This window comes from Telopea speciosissima, chromosome 5 (assembly GCF_018873765.1).
Source record: "Telopea speciosissima isolate NSW1024214 ecotype Mountain lineage chromosome 5, Tspe_v1, whole genome shotgun sequence".
Lineage (NCBI taxonomy): Eukaryota > Viridiplantae > Streptophyta > Magnoliopsida > Proteales > Proteaceae > Telopea > Telopea speciosissima.
The window spans coordinates 29,250,051-29,271,665 of record NC_057920.1 but is presented as its reverse complement, the minus strand read 5'-3'; the positions used below and the strand labels follow the sequence as shown (position 1 = coordinate 29,271,665).

The 21,615-nt window shown below is 39.8% G+C and overlaps 1 protein-coding gene across 1 annotated transcript in view; it reads left to right on the top strand.

Annotated features, from left to right (window-relative positions):
* Positions 1–10,038: 10,038 nt before the first annotated feature.
* Positions 10,039–21,615, top strand: part of LOC122661378 (pyrophosphate-energized membrane proton pump 2) — a 40,211-nt gene continuing 28,634 nt past the window's right edge. The window contains exons 1-3 of the mRNA XM_043856757.1: positions 10,039–10,185; positions 11,397–11,719; positions 12,792–12,995. Coding sequence (XP_043712692.1) covers positions 11,624–11,719; positions 12,792–12,995 — 300 coding nt within the window. The 5' untranslated portion in view covers positions 10,039–10,185; positions 11,397–11,623. The remainder of the gene's footprint in view (positions 10,186–11,396; positions 11,720–12,791; positions 12,996–21,615) is intronic.

Sequence of the window (21,615 nt, the reverse complement as noted above, 5' to 3'; positions counted from 1 at the left end):
CTTTCACAAATGCTCCATCTTATGAAAAAATTACTCTCCCAATTCCTTCCTTCAAACTTTTTTTCATAACTTATCTCACCAGTTTGAATATGCTAGGTAATTACTTCATGGGTCTGAAATCTGAATTTAGAAGCAAAGAATGATGGTTTGGTTTGATCACACAACAAATATTCCATCTAGCTCTACAATAAAAGACTACAAACATTTTCGTTAGATCCACCTTCACCATTACCCGACATAGAACCCAGGTTCATGTGCATCTCAAACACTGTCTCCACTCCCACTACATATAATTTAATATCCTTCACTAAAAAGGAGGTGGTAGAAATAGTAATGATAGTCAAAAGATCTCCAAACTCTGCAGTAATAAAACTTGCAAGAGTTAAACCAGAGAGAATGGAAATCAAAACCATACATGTGATCAAAAGTCAAAGAAAGTAGAAGTGCTACTTCCAAAAAGTTACCATTGCATGTCTTTTTTGGTAGGTATTGGCTTAAGAGGCCTAGGACCAGCTAAGTCTAGTTGTTGTGCTATTTAATAGTGCTTGATTGTTCAATGGGTAGTTACACCAACACTTAAAAATAGATTGGGTGAGATAGTTATTTACTTCAGCAAGGCTACTTTTTTTTTTTTCCCTCTCTCTATTAATAATGGTTGTGATATACTAGCATATTGCAAATGCGGCAAATGAAGGAAAGATTGTACTTGAAGATATAATCATTGAACTTTTGTCAAAGAAATAGCAAAAAGGTTATTACAGAGGTGAAACAGGGTTCATCTTGGATGGCGTACCCCGAGCTCTCATCCAAGCTATAAGTCTTCCATTCTCCATATGTGTTTCTTCCTGTATTTACAATTTCTTGATTTCCTATTAATTTCAGTTTGAGTATGGTCAATGGGAAGAGTTATGTTCAAAAATACTACTGCATGAAGCCATTAACCAGTTCACAAGTCGTTGGTTACGACTCCATTACCATGCAACTCCTCAAAAGTCAAGAGCAACCCAGAGCATGAGGCTCCCACTACTACAGGGTTTGGGAGGGGCAAATGTATACAGCCTTAGCCCTTGCTTCGTAGGAGAGGTGTCACGCCCAGCTTCTTGTACCACCAGAATCTATGATCAGAGCGTATAAATACACTCTACACTCCCACTAAGATCACTGATGCAGTATTTAATCTAACTCATCCACACCATACGTGATAGTTCAAAAGATAAGATGAAATATATAATCATTTATAGAGTAGTGGAAGCTATGTGATAATATAATTATATTAACTGTGGCAGTTTATCCAAAGTTATCAATTCATCATAACAAGTTATCAACATTTATCAGTCATTTTCATCAGGACTTATGTATTATATAATAGTTAAATAATACATCCCTCATGACAAGAATCAAAATAATAAGTAGCAAAATATCAACGTAGCAAAATATAAAAGTATCAAGATAGGGCCAACAGCCAATATCCAACAACGCTACTCTCCCTGGTAGCACATCTCACGGTTGTAGTCTGGTCCATGCTCCCCTTCCTCAGGGATCCACCAGTCATCACCACTACCACCCTCAAGGGCCACCTACTATGAGCCATCCGGCTCCACTATATCTGCATCAACATCTAAAAGAGGTTTCCAGAGGAATGAGCTTCACTGAGCCCAATGAGCAAATCGAATCATGCAAATGATTACAACATGTATAGATGACAATTATCATGATGCATGAGTACATTGATTATTTTTCCACCTATCATCTAATTCTAAGTCAGGTATAGTGCTACTGCAACACCCTAGGTAGCATCCCCGACCCTCCATCACTCACACCTGGATGGCCTATATGGTGATGTTAAACCTGAGTTGCGCAGGGAGTCTGCCGGTCCCGGTCCTTCATCGGACTCATCAATCCCAGTACCTCAATCAGAATCACTAGTTTACCCAACAAACCCCCGAGTTAATCTCACTGCCACGGTTCCAGTCCTATATCGGAATCATTGGTTTCCCCGTGGGGGATTATCCAACACGTAAACCCTGTTGGCAAGGGTCATAGCACTGAGTACGATGTCAACCTAACCAACAACATCTAATGAATAATAGGGTATGTACATGCATAGGCCAGAGGTCGAGCCCATAGTCCCTTCGCTGGGCTTGCTATCCTCTTGCCCCCTCTGGCTTACACGTGCGCATACGATTAGTTAAATTATCGATCCCAAGTCCGGCGCACATTTACGACACTTGGATCTCATCACTCTCACATGTCACATAAACATCAATCATTTCCATATTCCAACATAAACATAACCATATTCAATCTCAACACATGCAGCCATAACTATTCGCATCACACATGCCTATCTCATCATTCGATCACATTCACATTCTCATTCTCATCACACAATCATGTTCTCATTTACAATCTCATCACAATAGTAATTTGAAAGTAAAATACATTATAGCATCGACATTCAACATGAAAGAATTTCTATCAAATTATTCCTAACAAAATAGGCATTATTAACCATACAATCTCAACCATTAAACAAACAATTACATATATGGCAATCACACAACAAAGTATAACATTCCAAGATAGGTTGGGTGTTCGATTTCCTCACCTTGAGTTCCGGTTTGATTATGTGAAGTAATCCGGTGCTCAAAATTTGTTACGACCCCCATGCTTGGGTGCCCTAGGTACACACCAAAAACACATAAATAATTGATACATAGGTCCCCAAAGAGGGAGGGAACCATTAAAGGTTCATAGGCATAAAACAGGACACTGGCATATAGAAGTCACCCAGATCGGCACATGAAAACCATGTCGTAGGTATCAGTGTGCACCTGCATGTGTCTTCCCGAGGACACCGGCATATGGCTTTCATCCAGACCGGTGGATGGGTCTCACACTGCAGGTGATGTGCACTTGCATGCGTCTCCCCGAGGACATCGGCATATGGCTTTCATCCAGACCGGTGGATGGGTATCACACTGTAGGTGCCGGTGTGCACCTGCTTGTGTCTTCTAATATTGGTAGATGTATTTTTGGGTTCCATTTGTCGGTGTGCCCGATGGTATCGATTGGTCTGCTGCTGAGTTATAATCCCCTTTTGGTTTTGAAACCGTTGGTCCTTAGCTTAAATGAGTCATACCTGATGGCTTCATGAGACCTCCTAGCCATGAGGAACACCTCCATCTGGGGTTCAAAGGGTTTCAAACACTTGGTTGAATAAACCCCAAGGTTTTGTGGATTTAAACATCTAACCATGGGAAGAGGGAGTACATAGGGATGTCTATTGGGGGAAAAAAGGACTCAACATAGTGCGTGAACTTAGTTCAATAAACAACCATGAAAGGCTTATACCCCAAACCTTAAGATAAACCCTATATTTATTTATTTCTTATCCCCTTATATGGATGACCTAGGCCTTTGAATGGAAGTGAAATAATGGTGTCATAGAGGAGTTTAATCTTCTATTGATGAAATTTATACCTTCTATTAATTGATCCTTCACTTGGGTAGGTGAAGCTCCATTAATGGTAGGACATTTCTGAACCTAGTTCCAATGAAATTAGTAGAGAGAGGGAGATGGAGTTTGAAACAGGATGTGCTCACCAAGTAAAGATGAGGAAGGCTTGAGCTCCTCCTCCCCTAATCCCCATCTTCTCCTTCCTTCCTTCTTCTTCACTTCTCGTTTCGTCTTCTCAAATCGATTTAAGGGCTTTTGGAAATGAGGAGTGAATAGTGATTTAGTTCTTATTTACTTCACCATAGGACTAGGGCATGTTTGGATGGGTTCTAAATCCTAAGGGTCCAATTAGCTAGGGCTTGTTTGGCTAGACACTAACCTTAGGTCTTAGTTTAAGTCATTGGGCCTTTTTAACCCCCTTAAGCCCATAGCCCAGGTTCTAGTTCTAAGGAAAAGGTTCTAAAGTCCCAAGATCAATTTAATAATTATAGGTTATTAATCATACTCAAGTATGAAATATGTGAATGGTGGCTTACCCCCAGTCATCATAAAGCGGTATAGGATAATATCGGTGTAGGCCTTACAGGTCCCCAAAAGGAGGGAATGCCAAGAATACTCCTTCATTGACAAACTTCCCCCTATCTCTGTCGATGAATCCTATCGTCGACGACTTTTCCTGTGTCACAGTCAACAATCTTGTGTGATGGTTTGAGTATCATCACCCAAAAGTCCCTAGCGTACCCTGCCGCCAATTCTACACATAAAGTTCGAATTAGACCGGACATTGAACCGGGCTTTAAACCGGGTTTTGGGCACGGATTTAACAAAGTTTGTTTCCAAGTTTTGAACATACAACCAACAGGGTGCAATAGCACAACTTAATCGTTGCGCCAGGGCTTGTCCACTGTCAACTCCTCAAAAGTCAAGTAGACAAATAATCCATGGTTAAAGTCTAATGTCCATGAATTTAGTATATACAACACAAAAATACTTGATCGTACTTCAGAAACAAATCTACCAATGTCCATGTTTAATCACCTTTTCCTACTACTCCATTGTTCTCCATCCAACCATTAAACCATGCTTGCCAGTCAACCACTGATTTTATTTTTTTCTACTTTTATTGATGTTGATTATCCAACTTAGGATGAAGAACTCTATCAAGTGGGAATTCTCATAAGTTAATACTAATGTTTCTCCTACTTGATCAGTTGTCTTCTAAACCATTCTCATCATTACTATCAATGTTTTCCCAACTGACTTGGCATATCACTAAGCGTATACTGCATGGAAAGATATACATTTTAAGTTAGAGGTCATCATAAATAAGCAAATCTTATCAAAGTAAAACATATACACAATTAGAGATGGCATCAATTCTTTTCTGTAATTTTTTCCCATTATCCAAATGATCTTCAATTGAATGAACAATTACAGAACTTGATAAAACTGTTATCTGAATCATTAGAGGGCATATAAGGTTTCCATTCATATATAACTACTATAGCTTGGTCAGGAGCTAAAAAATAGACTAATCATGTCCTTATTATTCTTGCATAGACTTTTACCCTCAACAATCCAACTAAGAACTTCACAAACACAGTTGCAAATCCCAAGCTTCCCTAGAAGTTCTTGGGGTTCCACACAGGGGAGTGGAGGTGCAGGAGAAAAGTGTATTTGGGATTGTAATTTGCTTAGAACAAAGAGGGTATGTAGTATGGGGGTATGAAATTCAGTGAACAAACAAGATTTGTTGATGCCAATCTCACTTCAATTAAGGTTTTGAATCTAAAAATGCTTAATAAATTTCTATCGCTGAATCTGCCCTTGGAGTTCATTAACCTATCTTCTTCTTTGGTGAACCCAAGGAACCCATCATTGTATAATTCGGATCAAACCGTCGAAATAGAGTAATACATTGAAGAATCTCCTAAAACCCTTACCAGCGATTCCTCTAACATAGAGTTCCCTATCTAACAACTCAAATTATCTAATCAATACTGGTCAAACTACTGAAAATAAAACCAAAACGAAAGATCGATGAATGCATAACTAGTCTAACTACCTAAAAATGAGAGAGAGAGAGAGAGAGTGTGTAATGTTCGATTTACCTTTAAACGAAAGCCTGACCGATCTCTGGTTATCGGCTGTCGGCTGCCAACAGACACATGCCTCCAAAGCAGGGAGTAACACAAATGTAGAAAACAAACATCATGGCAGTTGGGAAGAAGTCTAGGTTTGAAATAGGAAAGAGTCGGGGACGAAGTATTGCTTAAAGCCAATGAAGCAAAATGTTTCGTATTACGTATTTCGTAGATGATCTACATATAGAGAAGGTATTGTAATGAACGATTAAGATTGTTTGATTACATATGAAAGGTCCAGATCATTGTCGACCACCAAACCCTTAACTAGTCTGCCGACCAGAAAAACTATATATGGACAACATAAACAAGATTTTTGTTTTACAATTTGTAGTTAACTACCACTAATGTATATATTTGACTTGAACTATTATCTAATATCTAATGCTTCCGTTGTGTTGCATGTGAAACTAGGATTTATTTATTACTTGTATATGTAAGATTGTGATTGTGAGGGCAATGACATGACGGAACGTATCCTCCACCCCATCCCCTCTTTGGGGAAAAGAGAGAGGTGGAGCATATGTAGGGAGTCGCCACTTAGAGGAGGATCTAGGACCCAAAAATTATACTGTAATGACTCTCATGCAATACCTTTTTGGGGACAAATAGTCCATTGGTCTGGGTACGGGTTAAGTTACGGTTCAGGAAAGATATAAGGCACCTCAGTCTGCCCAAACTTGCTGGTCTTTCTATTACTAGGCAGGGTTGGATTATAATATACTTTTTGAGGGGATGTAAAGTGCAAGAAAAGTGAATAAGATACAAGGAAAGGTAATGAAACATACTTGGACGCTTGGTTGCATGGTAGGGATTAGTATACATGAAAGTAAAGAAAAGACTCAAAACCTAGACAACCTAAGCATCATCGACACTAAACTAAACATAGTAAAATAACGAATGTATGAAAAAAAAATGGTAATTTGATATGTGTGCAAGGAGAAGCATATAAATTAATATTAATACATGAAATCATATTCATGGCATGTGAATATCAATAATATAAATGCTAGCATGGGGGAGTCTTAGACTACAGGGATGGGCATCATAAGAGAGGCATGCATGAAGGTGAGATACAACATGAAAGAAAGGAGAAAGACAAGGAGTGTGTATGATCACCATCTAGAGAGATGGGAATCACTTTCCTCTGGAGATGAAGTAGAAAATGAAAAACCACGTAGATTAAACAAAACTTAAGAGTGAAGAAGAACCTACCTAGATTGAGGACAATCAAACTGGAGGTGTGGAGGTTTCCCTTTTGTAACTCAGGGGGTTTGTACGTTGAGAAAGCATCGCGGCTTGTAGTGGCTTCTCTTGTCTTTTCGTATGCGGCACTTCATTATCAAGCCGAAATCACCGGAGTGATGTCTTAAGACTTTGATCTCAAAGCTTCAAATAGATTGTGACACTCAAGGGGACAGAGGCCAAGTAAGGGCCAAAGGCTAGTGACTCAAGGCACTTGAATGGGGAGTGGAATTGGGGCAAGCAAGCACCAAACCATAAGGAACTAAACTGGAGGCCAATGGAAAACTTGTGTGTGTAACCCTCCTCAACGTGAGAGGGGTGTACTTATAGATGTCGAGAGCTGTGTGCACTCCCAAATTCATGTAAGGATGCTAAGTTCGATCTAGATCATCGAAAGGGGCTGTCTTTGCATCGACGATGGGTGTTTGATCAAGGTTTATGGCCAATGGGGTGAGAGCATGTGTTTAGTTGCCTTAAATGTTTTTTGGGGCTTGAGGAAGCCAAAATACGCATCCAAAATGCTAAAAATAGGCTTAGTTGTAAAAAAAATCGAAATCGGGGCTAAACATGACAAGTTTTGACTTCTCAGATTTGCACAGTTTCAACAGTGAACTGGGATCGAGTCGACATCAAGGAGGGGTGAGGTCGACATCGAGTAGTTGTCGATGAACAACACTCAACATCGAGGAAAATGGCTCGGCTGTCGGTATTTATTTTCTAAATGTCGAGGTAAGTTAGACAGTAGGAATGTTCTGTTCGATAGTCAAAAGGGATAGCTCAGTCGATGGAAGGTAGGGTCAATGTTGACTCGAAGTCTTTGAGTGTCGATCTAGGTTTCAATGTTGAGAAGAATGGAATGGGCTACTTGGGCCAAGTTCTATGTTTAGGCTTGTTCCAAGGGGTCTGGGTTAGGGCTAGTCTATCAAGGGATTCTTGGAGGGCTTGGAGGCTCTGGTTTGGGCTCCGGTAAGGGAAAATTGACAATCGGTAAATGGATCCGGGCAGTGCACACTGACATTACGTCCACAGATACGACTCTATGCCTTAGAGGGTGTTCATCATTGTTACAGGAAATCTTCGGGGGAAAAGACAAAATGAGGTGTCTACAGTGACCTTATGGGTTTGAAAGGAGGGTCTATTAGACATATATTTTCTGCCTTCGGATTAACAAGCCATTCTTAACATCAAACTCATCCTCTATCCAAGGGCCGATCATTAGGTGTGGGCTGGAGCATGTAATAAAAAGTTCTCCATAAAGTTGGCTTGCCACATCATTTCTAACCAAAGGGACCATCAAACTTCCCTTTGTGCATCTTCATCCAAGCGGCACATGTGGGAATCATTACCTCCCTCTGTGTGGAAGAAGATTTGTGCTTGCAAAACTATTCCTAAAATTAAGTCATTTTGGTGCAAATGTTGTGCCTAGGGATTATCGTCTGGCGAAGGACTGTTACATTGTAGTGTTCCAATTGATCCTAGTTGCAAGAGATGCAGGTGCGAGATTGAGATGACATACCATATCATGCTCACTTGTCCCTTTGCTTGAGCAACCTGGTTCAACAACAACCTCTCCTTTGCAGTTCCTAATACCGATCAACCAAAGTTATCTCAGTAGCTGGAGAATTGGGATATAATTCACTTCCTAAACAAAGAAAGGGGGAGAGAGACACTAAGCCTTTGCTCTTTCATGTGTACCAACACATGAAAGAGCAAAGGCTTAGTGTCTCCAAAGACCTGGTCTGATGGATTGTGAGGAATGACCTGGTCTGATGGATTGCTCATCCTCCAAATCCCTTTGCTCTTTCATTTATGGATTGTGAGGAATGACCTGGTCTTCTATCATCACACCAGGACTCCAAAGGATGTATTTACTAATGCCCAACAAGTTTATGATGAGTTCTAGTCCATTAGCAAAGGTCGATTCAAGCCCCAACCAACACCAAATCCCACTCCAGCAACGTTACAAACATGGACTGCCTATTCAAAATGAATTGTGACTCCACTCTTCCAATGGATTCAACGAAAGGAGGCCTGGACGTGGTTGTACAAAATTATTTGGGCCAACCCATTTTAGTGATGTCGTGACCTTGCTCCTTCACTGAGATCCTTCTTGGTAAAGTCCTTGAAAATATGCACTGGGTTAATTGTTACTCTTGGATCTGGCTTCCTACAGATTGTGGTGGAGTCAGATAACACTAACCCCATCAATGCAATCACATGCTAGGATAATCCTCCCCGCTTGCGGCTATAAATATCGGTTAGGATATTCAGTGCCTTGCCTCTTAGTTCAAACTATGTAACTTTGCTTGTATTTCTAGAGATGCAAATATTATGCCACATTCTAGCCCAGAAGGCCGTGTCTATGACATGCAAGACAAATTGGCCACTATCCTCTCTCGGCTTTTAGATTGGAAAGCCCTAGCTCCTCATGCTTCTCATTAGTCATTACCCCCCTCCCACCCTCTCTCCCTCACTTAAAAAAAAAAAAAAAAAAAAAAATCATTTCTATTCTATTAGTACAAAAAAACTACCTATATGTACGAAGGAGGACAAAATCAGTATCGTGAAAAGTGTTACCAATAATGGTTATAATAGCCAAAACCCTTAATCTTTTGCTTAATCCACATTATCCAAACAAAAAAACCACGGGCGGTACTGGTGCAATATATGTAAAAAAATGAACGGCAGAGATTTCACTTTGCAGTGGGCTCAACCTTAAACCACCATAGGTAAAGTGACCCCACCTTGTGTTCACAGTTCCACTGACGTTGGATTAAACACATTCAAAACGATGGATTTGCATCTTACCTTTGCACGGCTCCCGTCAATAACGGAAGCTCTTGAAATGACTGCACGAGTTGAGTGAGCCATCTCCTCGTCCTTGGGTGGTGAAAACTTCCATAGTTAACACATCGGCGCATAATAGCGCAAGCCAGAATCACCTAACAAAAACCGAACAAATTAGCGGACCGGGGTCCACCAAATTTCCACTGCCGAGGGCAAAAGTGTCTAACCATTAACCCATAACCCCTTTGGGCTTTAAGCTTGGCTCTCATCGTATTCGTATATTAAGTTGCGTAACACTTACGTTTTTCTGATCGTTCTGAGTGTGTATTACACGTACCGCGTATGTTAGACTCATTATTATTTCCTCGCTATCGTTAACCCGATTAAGGAACGCATTTATCAGTTGAGATTCCCTGATTCGGTCGAGATCTTTAGAAAAATAAAATTTCTGCCCTTCCGCTCTCAGTCTCTGTGATTTACAGAGAGCCTTGAAACCCTACGAAGCTTCCGTTAATGGAGGTTACAGGAGCCCTGCGCTGACATTGAATGGTAAGAAGTCTAAGTCAATTGTGGAATCTTCTTAATTTATTTCTCAGATACGACAGTTTTAAGTTCAGTTTTCTGAACTCTCTCTTTCTCATCGTCATCGTGGTGAGATCTGATTTTGTGGATGTCGATGGAGGAGGAAGGATATTCATGTGCTTCGTCTAACTGCAGAAGGGAATTATGTGTTCTAATTATCGATTTTTATGAATGTGAGCTATTTTGGTCTTGATTGTTTTAGATTGTGTGCATTTCTGGTTAAGAAAATCTAGAGTTTTTCTGTCGATCCCGAAGATTTTCTTTTAATTTTTAAATTTTGTTAATTTCATGGCTTTACGTGTTTTGGGACATTGTGTGGATCGTTCTACTTGTGAACCTATGTGTTAATCTAAATTTTAATTTTATTTAAACTCATCCAGAATGAAATGAGATGTGTCTCCTTAGCTTATGGTCTTTTTGTTGTTTCTGGTTAGTTATAGGTTTATGGTTTATTCTATCGGCAGTGAGATGTGTCTCCTTAGTTTATGGTCTTTTTGTTGTTTCTGGTTAGTTATAGGTTTATGGTTTATTCTATCGGCAGTTCAGAACCCAATGCTGTCAATGTACGAGTGAAATGTTGCTTCAAGGACGTTTTATTTTTCATTTTTTGGAACACTTTATGCATGCATGTCAATATGGATATATTCTACTTGGATTATGTGTCCATATCAGTTCGAGATTATAATTTTTGTTGTGTTGTAAGGAGGAAGGAGAGCCTTGTCTTGGTGGAAAATTTAGTCATGAATGTGGGTATTTATCCACATTGAGACTAAAGCTAAATCTTGAGTTGTTTTTCCATCATTTTTATGTAGTTCGTTTTGTTCTGTATCTGAAGAGATAGTTATTGTATTTCATTTTATTTCTGTTGTCATTTTGAACTATATAGCATGGAGTTGGGCTCAAAAGTCATCTTTGTGGCTGAGGAAGACAACTGAAGCTTCTATGTGTAGGTTACTTTGGATTTGAATATGTAGCTTGGTTGATGTGACGTGATGCACTGCAACCCTGAGAAAACAACTTTGTGCATAGATTATAAAAAAATGACAAAACCAAAAATCTGGGAATGTGGGGGGTTTCATTTCATTTTTCTTTTTGTCAGAATTTATAGCTTGTATTTCATGTGGGAAAGAATTTGTGGTTATGGAAATTCAATTGTTTATCATTGTATGTTCTTTCAGGAAAGCTGCTTTTTGTTGAGTGTGAAGCGACGTAAAGCTGAAACCATTTGATGCACATTTACAGTTATTCATGAAACCCTTATTCACATGGGGTTAGATTCTGCACTAAATTGCTTGCCATAGGATTATTCAAAATTCAGCGACCAGGTTCAGGGGGCGACTTGCCCCAGGGTAGTGAGTACAACCCTTTTCCTGTAGCCCGGAGGGTTAATTCGTCCCATGCAGTTATGATGGATGAAGACGTGGAGGATGGGAATTTGGGTCCTTATCAGGATAGGCCCAGGACTTTCCCAACAATGCGTAGTAAACCTTATACCCCATTGGTAATTTTCTCTCTCTCTCTTTTCTTGTTTCTTCTTTTTTCCTCCATTTTAAAAACAAAATTTATAGTTGTATGTCTTTCATAGATGCTATTTATCTCATACATTTGTTGCCTACATGTCAAATACTAGCTTGATGTTTATTTAATAATTATTTTTACCTTTTCATCTACTTTCAGGCAATGGTCTTACTCTTATCCCAATGCATGTCTTGGTGGGGGCTAGAATTCTCTCAATATAAATGATAAAGTACACAGCTAATTCAATGACAATTGTTGAAAGAAAGTATTTGTTTTAAGAGTTTAGTGAAATATGTTGCATAACCTTAGCATGAATTTGATAACCTGAGGAATGTCAGGTTGTTGTCCAAGTTATGCTTTGTATCTTTTTGGCTATTTTTACTTTATGCTAATTGCTTAAATTTTCTGCCAAAACACATGTTTACTATTAATTAGTGAGTGCTTATTCTTGTATGGCAATGCTTGACTCCCTTTTCTCTCCTCTTCTAGTTCTGCAGCCCATGGCTCTAGACCATTAGAATAATGAACTTAAGTAATAGAGTGATGACAGAGAAAACCCCTGTTCTATTATGGATACTATCACTTGAAATGGGATGCACATGATGAGAGGGAGTTAATTAACCAAGAACTTGAATTTCATTGAAATTCCTGAATTTGGGAAAAATAGTAAAGAAAAAGGAAAAGGAAAAAAAAAATAAAATGGAATGAGCGGAGGATCAAAGACAAAATGTCTGTCTGTATGTCATGCTAACAACCATGATCCATCGAGCTTCAGGAAGAAATATATTTGTATGCTATACTGTGGATAGCAGACAAAATGCCTCAGACCATTTAACCAAGAAAATCTCAGGGCTGCATGGATAATTAGAAGAACATTGAATAATCTCATGACATTGAAGATGAATTGTTGCTGCTTCCACAAACTAGAGCTCCAAATGGATAACAATTAGTAGCCAGCTGCATGTGGAAATCAAATCATGAAAATTTTGATCTGGTGGGTGGGTTTGTGTGTTGACTATAATCATTTATGATTGCTAACTGTTTGCTTCATGCAGATTCTCCGGATTCTCATGGGACTAAATGTTCGTGTACTTATTATACTTTTGCTCCTCTGCTTTGGAGCTATCTTCTATATAGGAGCATGTACTTCTCCAATCATTGTGTTTGTCTTTTCTATCTGCATCATCAGCTTCCTTTTTGCTATTTATCTCACTAAATGGGTGCTCTCAAAGGATGAGGGGCCTCCTGAGATGGTTCAGGTACGTCTTATTTCTATAGAAAATTTGACTTGTGCACCTTTGAATTACAGTTTCTAATTTTTTTTTTAGTTCTCTCCCTCAAAATCTTGTTGATTGCTTCTACCTCCTTTGTGTCAATGAGTGATTGAATGTCCCATGGGCTTAACCTGGTTACTAATAGTTACTATTGACTCTAAATAGGAAAAAAAAGTTGGGAGGAAAGTTATGGAATCTTTTTTGTTTCATCTACTTGGTTTGCTACATGAGTCATATTCTGCTGCTCCACTCTATCTGCCATATCTTCTATTAAAATATTTGTTACCCTATTGTAATCATCATAATATCAATTTTCTTTGCCCCCTTTAATTGTTTTGTTAGACAGCCAAACCTAATCCATGATTAGGAATCAAAGATTTGATTGGCTGCAACACAGGCCCAGGTTTAGGTAGAGAGAGCCTTGAACCTACCATGACCACCATCTGCGGCCTAATTTCGTTCTCTTCCCTGCCCGGGAAGGTGGATCAAAGAAAGGTAGCTTGCTTCTCTCCTGGACTGATGGCGGCTTATGTAGTGGTTGTCCTTCCTACCAGAATGCCTCCTTGGTCGACGGGCTCTCATCTGCACTTTCGATACAGCTTCCTGTACAATGGAGCGTTAGAAGGGGCCCTATAGCTGCCCCAACATGGTGCTCCTATCGAGGAAAATCAATTTAATAGCTAACTCGTAGACATTGTCAGGCCAATAATTCTTGTCAAGTGGAGGTGTAAAGTTCGAACTATCTCAAATAGGCATACAAAATTCCCCTTCGGGCTTGAGTTTGAGCAACAGTGAGAAGACCTGGGTTTTCCTGCACAATCGATAAAGGTTTTATCCCTCACCTCAGCTAGATATTTACTACTTCCTTTCTTAGAATCTGCTCTTTCGCAAGAATACCTTGTTTGGCTCTTAGTTCGAGCTCTTTGAGCTGAAGAGTTTGACATTTTTGAGGTGAGCGAAGCAAGCAAGCCTCGCGTTAGGCTTTCGAGCTTCCCTATTCGAGAGAGCTCCTTGGCCTGGGCTCTCCTCTTCGAATCCTCTGTATTGGTGTAGTCTATAAAACTGTATGTGCACCTGAGCGCCTTGACCCACGCTCTCTTCATTAATCCATTTAGGAATGGATGAAGAAGGGGGGCCGGGAAGTGGAAAAGTAGAATGATTTCAATCAGTGGATTGGAGTCCTTCCGTGAAGAAGAAAGTACTGAGCGCTAGCTGATCTATGACCAAAGAAGCAATGGCTGAGCCGGCACTCACATTACTAAGACTCGTTAGTAAGGGAGGGAGGGAGAGAGTCCAAAAATTATAAAAATAGAATCATCCTGATATCTAACTTCCTAAAATAAGGAAACTAACTGAGAAAATACTATGAACCTCAAAACAGAAACTTAATCTACTAGGACTCTACCACTCATGACATCACTAACAGCTGAGGTATGGCCCCCCACAAGATCCCCGCATTAGGTAAGATCTAATCATAGTTGTCACAGCGGCTAAGGTATGGCCCCCCACAAGATCCCCACACTAGCTAAGATCTAATCATGGTTGTCACGGTGTCTAGGTGAACCAAGGCATTGGAAGGGGCCTAGACGCAAGGCGACCAAGGAGATACTGGATGTCAAGGTGGTCACCGAAGCAACGCCTACGCGACGCCTTGACTACTAAGGATCCAATATTTAAATTAACTCGCTTTACACGGCATACCAATGTGCCCCACTAATGAAAAACTTAAATAAAATACTATAATACTGATGACACCTAATCTATAGACTCTTAACAGATTGAAAAAACTGTCCTATGCAAGGTTTAAAGTATCATATCGGACCGATAATGGTAAGGCTCAATACAATACAGTACCAATACAAAATGCAAAAAAAAAAAAAGAGAGTATATTTATCGTATTGTGCTGACCATATCTGGTTGATATGACCCGATGTGGGTTGATACAGCATGATACTTTCGATACGAGAACGTATACTGTAACCAAATCAAAGGAGGAAGAGGATGCCGTCGGGAGCAGCAGTGGCCACAACCACTGCACTGGAGTAGTAGCAGCAGCAGCGGTCGCTGACCACAACCAAAGCCATCGAAGAAGAAGAAGACTAACTTGCTGTGGTGGTCGCGCGACGATGGCGAGGTGGCAGGTGAAAAACCCTTCTTCAGATCAGGACATTGTATCATGTTCTTGCTCTGACCAGGACATGATCCCATATGTAACCATGTATCGTGTGCCCTCATGCTGCGAGCAGTGGTGACGATGACGATGACAAGGTGTCAGGTTAAGGTGAAGAACCCTTCTTCAGATCGGGACATCGTAGTATTCTTGTTCAGATTGGGATATGGTCCCATGCATACCCATGTATACCCATGTATTGTATGCCCTCATCCTTTTATATGCATGTATGGGTAATGTAGGACTAAAACCAGAATAGGTCTAATCCCAGGCAGGATCAAATAAAAAACCCTCCAATAAACAAGAAATCATATGAGGGAACCAAGAGACATGGGAACTCCAATGAGGGACCAATTTCCTTGGTTGAAGTAACAGATATGTAGTAGATCAAAACCTTAAAATAGCAAAACCGAGAGAGAAGAATAAAAGAGATGAAGAAGAGATGGAGAAGAGATGGAGAAGAGGAACAGGGACTGAGAGAGACGATAGTCATAACCTCTAGTCCCCCCTCACTACCTTTATTTATATGATGGATTACAAAGTGGGATTCCTAATTGTATTAGGATCCACAAACGCAAACAAACTAGGAATTAGACTAATCCTAACTATAAAACATAATAGAAAAAGGAGTCAATTAGTGGGGAAATCTCGATAAGGATATGAGAAGATCCTAATCGAGATTCCCTTCACAGTAATGCTTGATACTTTAACACTCCTCAAGTTGGAGCGTACAAATCACCAAGACCCAGCTTGGAACAACTTCTCCGAAAATCAGGTCCAAATAGTGGCTTGGTAAACATATCACCTAGTTGATTGATAGTGGAAACTAATGGTGTAGAAATCAACTTCTTCAAAACCGCATCTAAAAAAAAGTGGCAATCAACTTCAATGTGTTTTGTCCTTTCATGAAACACTGGATTACTGGCAGTATAAATACGGCTTGATTGTCATGAAACATTTGCATGGGCTGAGTGACAGGAAAGCCCAACACCTGCAGCAAAGACTTTACCCACATCAACTCAGCAGTAGTATGTGCCATGGCCCGATACTCAGCTTCAACACTAGACCAGCAATAGTAGTTTGTTTCTTGCTCTTCTAGGTGACTAAGTTATCTCTCACAAAGGTGCAATAACCAGTTGTAGAGCGCCTATCCCTATCAGCACCAGCCTAGTCAGCATCAGAAAATGACTATGTAGTTTTTTTCTGAGCCGGCCACCCTTGACCTAGTTCGCCACCCACTGCTCTCACTATTTCAGAGTTGCCATCCACTACAGCAGACGCCGCTCCTCCTGACGCTAAATCTGATTCAGATGTTGAGGTCTCCCTCGATTTACCAGTCACTGTCTGGAAAGGTACTTGCTCTTGTACTCAATAGTCACTTCAATCCCACGTTGTTTATCTTGTTGAAAACTATGTCCCAATTTCTTACCTACCATCCCACTATACCCACTTGCTTTTGCTTTATCTGCTAACTTTGTTCCTAAGACCCACGGTGAGGTATTACCTCACCTTGGCTGGATAATGTAGAAAGGGTTTAGCTAAGAACCACTCTATAGTAGGATCGATGATAGGTTGCAGCAGAACATTAAAATGTCAATAAAATCAGAATTAGTAACTTAGAGAAATAAAACCAAATGAGCCAGCAGGGCATCACCAGATTGGAATCGAGTAAAGGAGGAGTTGTGGAGGATCTGTGCTCCAAATCTTAGCCTATTTTAACGGCTAACAACTGAGCTATGAGATGGAGTCAAAATTAGAAGGTTGTAGCAGATCTTGCAAACCAGTGGAAACTGGGTCTTCAAACAATGGATCGAGTGGAGCCCTTGGTTGTGTGATTCAACCCTCCAAACCTCTGCTGAAACTGAGTTCAGGTTGCAGAGAAATTGAGACTTGAAGTTTGCTGGAGAAATAGAGCAGAACAGCAGGGCCGCAAGGTTGTCCAGGCCTCCTCTGGGTTGTATGTCGCAGCAGCAGTCCTTGAGGTGATTGGAGATTGATTCAGGCCTTCAAGGAGTCTTCACAGCAATTGTATTGAGCAGCAGAGAACAGCAGCAGCACAATGATCGATTGTAAGGGTAGAGAAAATAGAGAAGATAAGAAAATAGGAGGTAGGGGGATAATGGGATTAGGCTTTCTCAGCCAGGTTCCTAATGGCCCTTCTTGTCACTCATAAGGGACAAGAGAATCTTTGCATTCAAAGCAAACTTTTCATTCAACTCATGAAGTTGTGGGAGTGGCTACAACAGCCTTACAATTAATAGAGGGAAAGACTTGCTCCTCAAGAATAATAGAATCTACTAAAAATAGAAATCTGATGAAAATAGAACTAGGCTTTATAGTTCAGCCAACATGCAAGGAACAAAATTAGAAATTATAAAATAGAAACTAAGTCTAAATAAAAATAGAAACTTAAGCCTACTTTCTAAATCTAAAATTAGAAAAAATTGGCCCTTCTAAAAAGTCTTCACATGATTTGGTCTTGGGTCCCACAGGGATCTTCTAATAATATTCCACCAAGGCAAAATAAGGGGCTATGACACCGTTCACGTGAAAAGTGTTTTGGCCATTTTATCTTCATGTTTTGTCCTACATCACTGGAAGGCAGCAATGGACACAGAAATGGATGCTTTGTTATCTCGACACACTTGGACTCTGGTTTCATTACCACCTGGGAAGGATCTTATTAAGTGTCGCTAGGTTTACACTATCAAATACAATCCTGATGGCTCTGTTGAGCGGCTTAAGGCCAGATTGGTTGCTAAGGGATATACTCGGACTTATGTTGTGGATTATTTTGAAACCTTCTCCCCGGTTGCCCGTTTGAATTCTGTTCGGATTCTTATTTCTCTGGCTGTCAACTTCGATTGGCCCTTGTATCAAATGGATATAAAAATGCCTTTCTTTATGGTGATCTTCAGGAGGAGGTTTATATGGAGCAAGCTTCGGAGTTTGTTGCTCAGGGGGAGGATTCTACCAAAATATGCACAATTCATAAGGTCTACGGGCTAAAACAATCTTCAAGAGTTTGGTTTGCTAAGTACAGCTCCATTGTTATTAAGTTTGGGTTCTCACAGTGTTAACATTGTTACTCTAGCCATTACGTTTTTGTTCGTCACCAGAATTCAAAGGTTATTGTGATGGTAGTTTATGTGGATGACATTATTATATCTGGTAATGATACTTCTGGCATTGCTCAAGTTAACTTCTATCATCATCCACACTTTCAGATTAAAGACTTGGGTGTTCTCAAGTATTTTCTTGGTATTGAGGTTTTGCGAAGCGGAAAAGGTATTAGCTTATCACAGTGAAAATATGTTCTTGATCTCCTCTTCGAAATTATAATGCTTGCCTTCAAACCAGCAAATACTCCTATGGAACACCATAAAAAACTTGAATCCATTGAGAGTGAGGATTTTACAGATGTACATCGGTATAGGAGATTTGGTTGGCAAACTCATTTATCTTACTGTTGCTCAACCAAATATATCCTTTGCTGTTCGAGTTATTAGTAAGTTTATGCACAAACCAAAGAATAATCACTGGGATGTTGCTTGTTGTGTACTCTGATACCATGTAGCAGATCAAAACCCTAAAATAGCAAAACCAAGAGAGGAGAATAGAAGAAATGAAGTAGAGATGGAGAAGAGGAACAAGGACTGAGAAAGATGAAAGTCATAACCTCCAGTCCCCCCTCAATACCTTTATTTATATGATGGATTACAAAGAGGGACTCCTAATTGTATTAGGATCCACAGAAATAAATTAACTAGGAATTAGACTGATCTTAAATATAAAACATAACAGAAAAGGGAGTCAATTAGTGGGGGAATCTCAATTAGGATATGAGAAGATCCAATTGTGATTCCCTTCATACTAATGCTTGAAACTTCAACAAAATAAAAACCCACAAATTTTTAATCTGTTGAAGCAGCAATGATCTTGATGTGGTAATCTTCAAGAAATCGATGTGACAATCAGTTGAAAGAAATCCCAGCAGCTTGTAGCACTCTTGAGATCGATTTGAACAAAATTAGGGTTTGGAATCAAGAACCGATGGAAGGGGATGGGGGAATGGACTTAGGATTTCAACATTGCATAAACAAACTTTTCTATTATTCATTCGTGCACAATGCTGGCTTCCCTTACAAATTTATATATAAGACTCAAAAATAGACTTAGACACTAAAAAAGAAAGGCCTAACTCAACCCTTAACTAATAAGGTGTCCTAAATTGACTAGGAAAGTGAAATAATAAAGAAAATAGACTCAAAATAGGATTCTAACTATACTAATGATATAAATTCCGTTTTCCTACTTTCTACCCATATTTTAGGCTTATTAAATTGGCGAATTACAAAATAAACCCATAGGATCAAAGGCCCAACACATACATAACCCAACCGAAGGTTTATTTCCAATAAAATAAGCCCTCTAAGTGACTTATTTGCATCAATGGGACATGATCTCATGCATGATTGGTGAAGTTGCACGTTACTGTCGAAACCGACTGATTATAGTTTGGTTGCGACCGGTACTGGCATGAAATAGAGTGCGAACTTGCAGGTATACATAATTTCAACCGAAGCATTAAAGTTTCAGTTGAAATCTCGTGTCATCTTGGTTTTGCTGTTTCGTTTTGCCGAAATGGTACAACCATGTATTATAAAGTCTTAAAGTTGATCAAAATATTCACTGTTTTGATCGACTTCAGACCCCATTTTGCAGGTTTCGTGCGAAACCTACTATGAAGGTAAAAAAAAAATCAAATTTATTGGATTTTTGCCATTCCTTTTCCATCTTTTGTGATCGAGTTGGAGGAACGGTTCACAGCAGTCTTCCTCATCTTTTGAGCCTGCCCGGACCTCTTTCTGGTATTGACATTGAGTAGGAGACTACGAGGAATGGTACGGGACTTTTGCTCATTTGCACCTTTGGGCTTTCATGTGAATTGTGAAGTCAGTGTCTGACTGTACATTTGCAGCTTTGATGTAATATTCTGAATTTTAATAATTTTAAGTAATTTTCTCCATCTATTACTTGCAATTGCATATTTTTAATTGGTTTCTTCATATTTAGTATGTTATAGTATTAAATAAAGTGTAACATAGGCTATCTTTGAGAAATATATAAGCAAGGTAAGGCTTACACTGCCAACCTAGGTTACGAAACCAAAGTACCAATCTGAGTGTGTTTTTCAACAATCTAAGGGTTCCACTGTATTTAGGGATGTTTACTAAGAGTCTCTACCAAGTTTTAGCTCAAAACATGGTTGTTTGACCCCGGCAAAAAGTATATCAGATTTTGTTGACTCCCGAATTAATTCGGTTTCTGCCTGGGTCGAAACTGATGCAGATCAAAGCATGAAGAAAACTGGATCAAAACAGAATTCAGAAAAAAGTTACTGTTCATGTGAATAGTACCCGAGGACCGAGGTATTGTTCATGTGAATAGTGGTGTGAGCCCTATATGGATAGCTGGTGTGAAGATTATATGCTGGATGTTGGTGGAATATTCTATTAGAAACTTCTGTTCGTTTAGTTTCTGTTTTTGTAATAGTTTCTTAGTTATTAAGGCTACAACTATCTAGTAGTTTCTTTCTTTCTTTCTTTTTTAGTATCCATGTTTGTTTAGAAGGCTGGATTCTATAAAGCCTTACTAGTTTTTATTTTCCGTTTTTAGAAGGTAGACTTTCTATTTTATGTAATGGGAAAATCTGCTTGTAACCACGGTGGTTACAACTGAGGTTGTAACCTCTCTTTTTGTCCAAAGTCAAACAGCTATTACTTTTGATAGGTTGAGGGTTAATTAAGTCATTTCACTTGTATTGTATGCCAAAAAAAAAAGTAAAAACTCAGATACAGTAAGGGTATTTTTGTGGTAATAGTTAGGAGAGGAAATTACTCGCGGATGCCTACCCCTACAACTCCGCCCTCCGAGTGTCATCCGTCCACATCTTTTCCTTCTCCTCCTCCCTCTCTGGCACCGGTTCCCCCATCCCCTTCTCCCTCTCCCTCCCCTCCTCTGCCACATGTTGCACTCAACGCCCCATTCCCCTGCCCTGTCACCACCACACCTTATTTAAGAATTCATGAAGCAGCGGAGCTCAAGAAGGGTGGGGGAGTCCATGATGGACTTGCGGTGTCAATGGTAGTCTTGCACTATGAAGAGGTTGCTGCCCACGTGGTCTCTTGCTTATAAAATCGTGAAAGAAATATTTTCCAAAAAAGGCATCTAACATCCCAAATGTGTATTATAACACAGCAAATGAGTAGGGCAGCAAAGATGGAAACAGAACAAAACCATTTGCCCCTTCAAACCCAGAAACCACTCCCGCCAATTATTGTTCTCTGGGTTCTTGGAATCCTCTGATTTTAAGGTGTTAACAGTGCCTTGCAGTGGAGAGGGTTGAGTTGCTGAGAGGGATTCATGAATCCT